At 54.3% G+C, this 6,000-nt stretch overlaps 1 protein-coding gene across 3 annotated transcripts in view; it reads left to right on the top strand.

Moving 5' to 3' along the window:
• CRHR2 (corticotropin releasing hormone receptor 2) overlaps positions 1-5,382 on the top strand; it is a 50,112-nt gene extending 44,730 nt beyond the window's left edge. For all 3 annotated transcript variants that reach the window (XM_077120574.1, XM_077120565.1, XM_077120580.1), the window contains 4 exons: positions 1,155-1,240; positions 1,453-1,588; positions 1,972-2,013; positions 3,456-5,382. In XM_077120574.1, coding sequence (XP_076976689.1) covers positions 1,155-1,240; positions 1,453-1,588; positions 1,972-2,013; positions 3,456-3,596 — 405 coding nt within the window. In that variant the 3' untranslated portion in view covers positions 3,597-5,382. The remainder of the gene's footprint in view (positions 1-1,154; positions 1,241-1,452; positions 1,589-1,971; positions 2,014-3,455) is intronic.
• Positions 5,383-6,000: the final 618 nt, after the last annotated feature.

Below are 6,000 nucleotides of genomic sequence, written 5' to 3' on the forward strand. Positions count from 1 at the left end.
GGAATCTGAGACTTAGGGGGACCTGGCACAAGCTTAAGAAGTGATGGAATCTCTAGGCAGCGACTCGGAGGTCGCTGTGTGTGTGTGTGTGTGTGTGTGTGTGCCCGCATATGCACGTACTCACACGTGTGCACACGAGCCAGCAGACAGCTCTGGGCTTATGTACGTCCTCCCACTAGCCCAGCATGTCAGGCACACACACACACTCCTACCTGCTCACACTTGGAGGCAGGCGATGAGTAACAGTCAGGCACAGCCACAGATACGCGTTTACACATGAACACATTCTCCGAGGCATCTGACTCACAAAGGAGCTCACACAATCACGTGGACCAGCCTACACGGGTCCCAGACCCCTAGCAGTGTCCCCCAGCAGGGGGCAGGCTGCAGTTCCGGGGAGTGGGCTGGGAGCAGGCTCTGATGCTGCCAGAAGGGGGAGAATGAAGATAAACGAGGCTGCCCGGGAGCCCGGGAGCCAGCCCAGCAACCCATTCATCTTCATTGCTTCTCGGGTGTTTTCCAAGGCTCTGGAGCTTTTTTCCTGGGTGCAGGGGACTGGATGGTCAGAGATGAATTACATGTTGGGCAACTGAGTTATTATTCACTCCATCTGGCCTCATTGGCCCTACCCGTGCAGGGCTGTCCTCAGCCTAAAGGGCCGACCTAGAGTAGTGACAGGGTGAGGGTCTCCAAGAGACCCTCAAAAACAAATGGGGATGTGGAGGCAGATCCAAGCAGGGGCTCGGGCCGGCACACACGTTAAGCTGTGCGGGACCCTCGGGCCCGGCTCCTGTGGGGCCTTTGAGCCTGGCGGATGGCCTGGGGATTTCCTGACAGGTCACAGCCTCAGGAAGAGGGGCCTTCATGTTTCTGTTCTCTGCCTTTCCAGGCAGCTTTTCCCCTCAGGTCTGGGAGGGGAGAAGCAGGCCCTGGAGCCCTCAGGTGACAGGGAGCTGAGCAGATCGGGGCGTTTACCTGTCCCGGTCAGGGAGAAGCAGAGGCCTCGGGACTGAGGCAGGTGCTGGGGTGGCTGGGATGGGATGGGTGTGTGGGAGGGGGGTGAGTTCTCAGGGGGCTCCAAGGGGGTGGCTATCCCTCAGGCCAACCCCAACTCCGTCCTTCCTTTCCCCTTCTCTCTGCTTTCCTCCCTCCAGATCAATTTTATGTTTCTGTTCAACATCGTCAGGATCTTAATGACAAAACTGCGAGCATCCACCACGTCCGAGATGATCCAGTACAGGTGAGGGGACAGGTGCCTTGACTCCCAGCAGGGAAGACATGAAGAGGCCATCTGGACCATGCCCCTGCCTCCACGCCCCCTAAGCCCTTACCCAGGGAGCTCACCTAAGGTCCCAGGTGAAACGCCGTCCGCGTGTCCCCCCAAACCCCTCACTGGGGCAGGAGGCCTCTCCTGCAGCCGGGGCTCAGACCCTCCCATCACCCTCACCCCAGGAAGGCGGTGAAGGCCACCCTGGTTCTCCTACCCCTGCTGGGCATCACCTACATGCTCTTCTTCGTCAACCCTGGAGAGGACGACCTGTCGCAGATCGTGTTCATCTATTTCAACTCCTTCCTGCAGTCCTTCCAGGTGGGGCGAATGGCCCGCGGGGACGCACAGAGGTGGGGGCCGCAGGGAGCATGCCTGACCTGGTGTACAGGTGTCGGCCGCACAGAACCGTGCCCCACGGTCTCCTTACCCACACACTGAAATCCAAGCAAGTGCAGATGCTGAGCCTGACCCTGGGCCCAGCCTCAGACGCTGCCTGGGCCATCCAGAACTGGGCCTTGGCCCCTGTGAGCCCCGACCCAGGGCTCAGGTGGGCCCACTCCCACCCCACAACTGGAGAGGCGGCGCGGTCCTGAAAAGGCTGGAGACCAGACTCTGAGTGCACCCTTGGTGTGCCCACTCCACCCCTCCAGGCACCACATCTCCCCACAGGTCCCTAATAGCCACCCCCAATTCCTTTTCAGGGTTTCTTCGTGTCTGTCTTCTACTGCTTCTTCAACGGAGAGGTATGCCTTGCGCCCTCCTCACCTCACTCCAGGGCGCTGGGGTCCAACCACCCAGCTTTTGGGGAGGGCTGGGGTCCCTGACTCTGCCCCGCTCTACCTGGAAGAGGGAGGGATAGGAGCAGGAATCCTCCCTACAGGGCCTAGAGCCAATTTAGATGGTCAACTATGCAGGCCAGAAATAATCTGCCAGCACTCTCCAGGTGTACTCAGGAGAGCGGGGTGGGGGCAGGTCCCGGCTGCAGGTCTCTCAAAGAGAGAATTAGAACAATGCGGGGGGGCAGGAGAAACCTTCTGGGGACAGGGGAGACAGGAGCCTTGCATCCGGGCCTGTATGGACTCAGGGAGCAGTAAAGACACGTGCACCCTCTCTCCCCAGTCCAGGAAAGATCTAGACCTCTGGTCGGCTTCTGGGGAGCTGGCATTGAGGACAGCCTATTAGCTAAATTCCCAAATCCTAGTGACTCAGTGCTCAGGGCAATAGTGAGCAAGGACATGGTGGGTTCTGGAGCAAAGAGCAGACCCGGGTCCCATGCCCACCCCACCCCGTCTGGGGTCTGGGGGCCTGCCAGTACTCCAGGGGAATTCAGATGCGTTCCTGAGGCCTCTTCACCTGCTGAGTCACTGGGAGGGGCCATCTGGTCTCTGAAAGAAGTTCTGAGATAGCAGCAGAGATAGCTCCATGGGCTGGAGGGTAGGGCCAGAAGGAGCCACTAAAGCAAATAGAAGTGGATGTTCACGGAGTGTTTATCTGGTTCGACCTGGATGCTCGGCTAGGATGAGGGGGAGCATGATCCATTTTACAGAAAAAATCTTTAATTACAATACAAATGAGAACGAGATGGTACCAGATAAGATCAGGTTCAGAAATGAATATAGCTGTTGAGTTTCTGTTTCAGGCAGTTAATGCTGTGATAAGGGTTGGCAGAATCTATCCAGAAAGACTCCACAGAAGAGGTGAGGGCTGCAGAGGAGTGAGAGGGAGGGACTTCTGCAGGGAGACCCTGGGCCTCTTCCCAAGCCCTGCTGGAGCAGGTGCCCGGGAGAGCAGAGGGGCCTCTGTCCCTGCTGTGGTGACGTGATGTGGCAGAGCAAGTCGTCAAGTGGAGACCATGTGTTCAATGGAAGCTCTGGCTAATTGGGCAGGATAGCATGGCTCGAAGGAAGCGTGATAAGTCAGACTTCGCCAGGGGAGGGATAAGGAAGGAGCGCCCCAGGAGAGAGATCGGAAGGAGGTGGGAAGGAGTCCTGTCTGGTCCCGGCCAAGGACCCTTGTGTGCAAACCAGTCAATCCTTCAGTGCAGGTGGCAGTAGGGAAGGTCACCCCGAGCCTCCCTTACCAGCCCTCCAAGGCCCATGCCAGGGTCCGGCCAGCAGTCAGGGAGCAGGGGAGAGGACTGTGCAGGACCCCAGGACAGCCTGGCTCAGCCCCCGCCTCTCTGCAGGTCCGCTCGGCCATGAGGAAGAGGTGGCACCGCTGGCAGGACCACCACTCACTCCAAGTCCCCGTGGCCCGGGCCATGTCCATTCCCACGTCACCCACGCGCATCAGCTTCCACAGCATCAAGCAGACGGCCGCCGTGTGACCGCCACTCACCCGCCACCACCCGGGCAGCCTCCCCATCCTCCTCCGCTTTTCTCTGCATTCCCCTTATCATGCAGGCCCCCATAGGGCCTGGGAAAAGGGAGGGAAGAGCAGTTGTCCAGCCTGGCTGGAGAGAGGCCCATCACTGTGGAAGGGGACTTGGGGATCCAGGGCCAGCCAGGCCTGGTAGTCTCCATGCAAGAGGGAACCAAGCAGGAGCTGGGTGGACATTACAGGAGAGCAGGACAATTGCTTTTGGGTGTTTGCCCACAGCAGCTTCTTTCTCCTCATCCTTGCAGTAGCCTCCTTCACAGATGAGGAAACTGAGGCCCAAAGGAAAGGGCCTGCCCAAGGCACACAGTTGCCAGTGGCAGATGCAGGGCTTCTCTGCCTGGCCCGGAGATGCTTTCACCCCGGCCCCTGCTACTGCCTCCATGCCTGGTGGCACCCTTGGCAGTTGGGGGCAGCCCACCCTCTGGAGCAAAGGATTCATTCACTGGCTTCTCCAAGGGCCCACTTGGAGAATCCTCACTTGTCCCCCATTCCTCCCTGCTGGAGCCTCCAAAAAGGATGCTGGCTTCAGAGACTGGGAGACCCCTTCTGAGTCTAGTCCACAGCTCAGGGATTTGGGGGAGGGCAGGGCAGGGAGCAGGATGGGGTCAGAGCAGCCAGCATTCTCAAGCCAAACAGATACACAGTGCAGGATGAAACAGGTACAGAAGAGTAAGTGTACAGGGCTGGGGGTGAAATAGTGGAAGCCAAAGGAAGTCTTTGGTGATGAGCACTAGGTTCACCTCAGCCTGGTCCTCAGCCTCCTCTTCAGAAACAACGTCTCTGCTTTCTGTGACATGAACCGTGCCTCCATGGAAATGGCCTACACTCAGGGCAAGTTGGCCAGGCTCCTGCAGGGGTGGGGTTTCATATCGAGTCTGAGGACAGAGGGGCATTCATTCAGAGACAGGCTGCTCTCCTTCCAAGGAAATTCCACAACCAGGTTGGAGCTTACAGGCCCCTTCAGGTTTGTAGGGTGTGTCCTTGCTTGCAGAGACCCTGGCCTGGCCTCAGCCGAATCTCCCTTCTAGGTTTGGCGTTTGAGCCAATGCCCCTGTGGGTCTGTTCCTTATCATCCCAAGCCCCACCCAAGGGCAGTTTAAGTCAGCGTGTAGACCCAGGGACTATCCCAAAGGCCAGGGTTCAATTCTGGAGGGAAATGTAGACAAGACCCATCAGCCTCCATGAGCAACAACCACACAGACAGTTTCCCAGCTTGGCTTTTATCCCTGTACCCCTCCGGGAGAGCCAGCCAGAGTCGGGGGCCTGGGGGAGGCAGGGAGCCCTCGGGCTTGCAAAGGGCTTTTGCTCCACTCCCACCCCCACCCAAATAAATTGTGGAAAAGTTTACGCATCCCATCTTGCACATTTTTAAGTTGACATCTAATACTTTTTGCATTGTTTTTAAAACTTGCAAAGAATGTAATTTCTGGCATTTGGTAAAAATTTACATTTCAAAATAAAACTGTCACAACCTTGCCAAATTACACCGAATGGTATTTTAACACCATAGTGATTAAATGCCCATCCCCATCTATTTAAAAACAAGCTCTTCAGTGGTTGGAAATCTTACAGTTTCTTTTTCATTTCATTTCCCCTTATAGAATGTTATACTAATGCAATATATTTTTATTGCTCACCTTATCATACTTCACTGCCACAAAACGTATTTATAAATTGAAATTAAGGTATTTAATTTCCTGCAACCAAAGGTTCTGAGAGATTTTTTTAAAAGTCTTCTGGTTGAGTAGTGTATATATATGTATACACACACACACACATACACACACACATATACATATTATAGTATACAGTTGATAAAATACAACATGGATTTAAACATTTTTTATGATTAATTGTTAAATATCAAAAGGAAAAATTTTGAACACACATCTTAATGAAATGGATAGGAATTTAATTTTTGTAAATCTATGGATGAATAGCACTAGAATGAATCAGAGCTTGGCATCTATTCTTTTCTTTTCCATTTTTCATAGCTGTACGTGCTGAGAAGTCTTTTCATATAAATAAGTAGATGTTATAGGAATGTCACTCAATTCCCTGAACTTCCTGAGACATATGCCAAAAATTGCATAGTGATCTGTCATCAAAAAATGATTCACTTGATTAAGCCCTCTTTAAATTTGGCTAAAAAAGTGAATTGAAAACCATGAAATTTCCAAAAGGCTCTACTACCCCAGTCATTTGACCATCCACTTTCTTCCCCCCCAGCACCTGCATGTCAGAGGTGATCCACTCAGGCTGGGGAGGGTTTAAGCGCTAAGCTGGGTGTGCATCTGCTTTGCTTCTGTTGGGGAGGTCAGGGTCAATCGGGGCTCTCTCAAGAGACAGAA

Source organism: Tamandua tetradactyla, chromosome 1, assembly GCF_023851605.1.
Source record: "Tamandua tetradactyla isolate mTamTet1 chromosome 1, mTamTet1.pri, whole genome shotgun sequence".
Taxonomy (NCBI): Eukaryota; Metazoa; Chordata; class Mammalia; order Pilosa; family Myrmecophagidae; genus Tamandua; species Tamandua tetradactyla.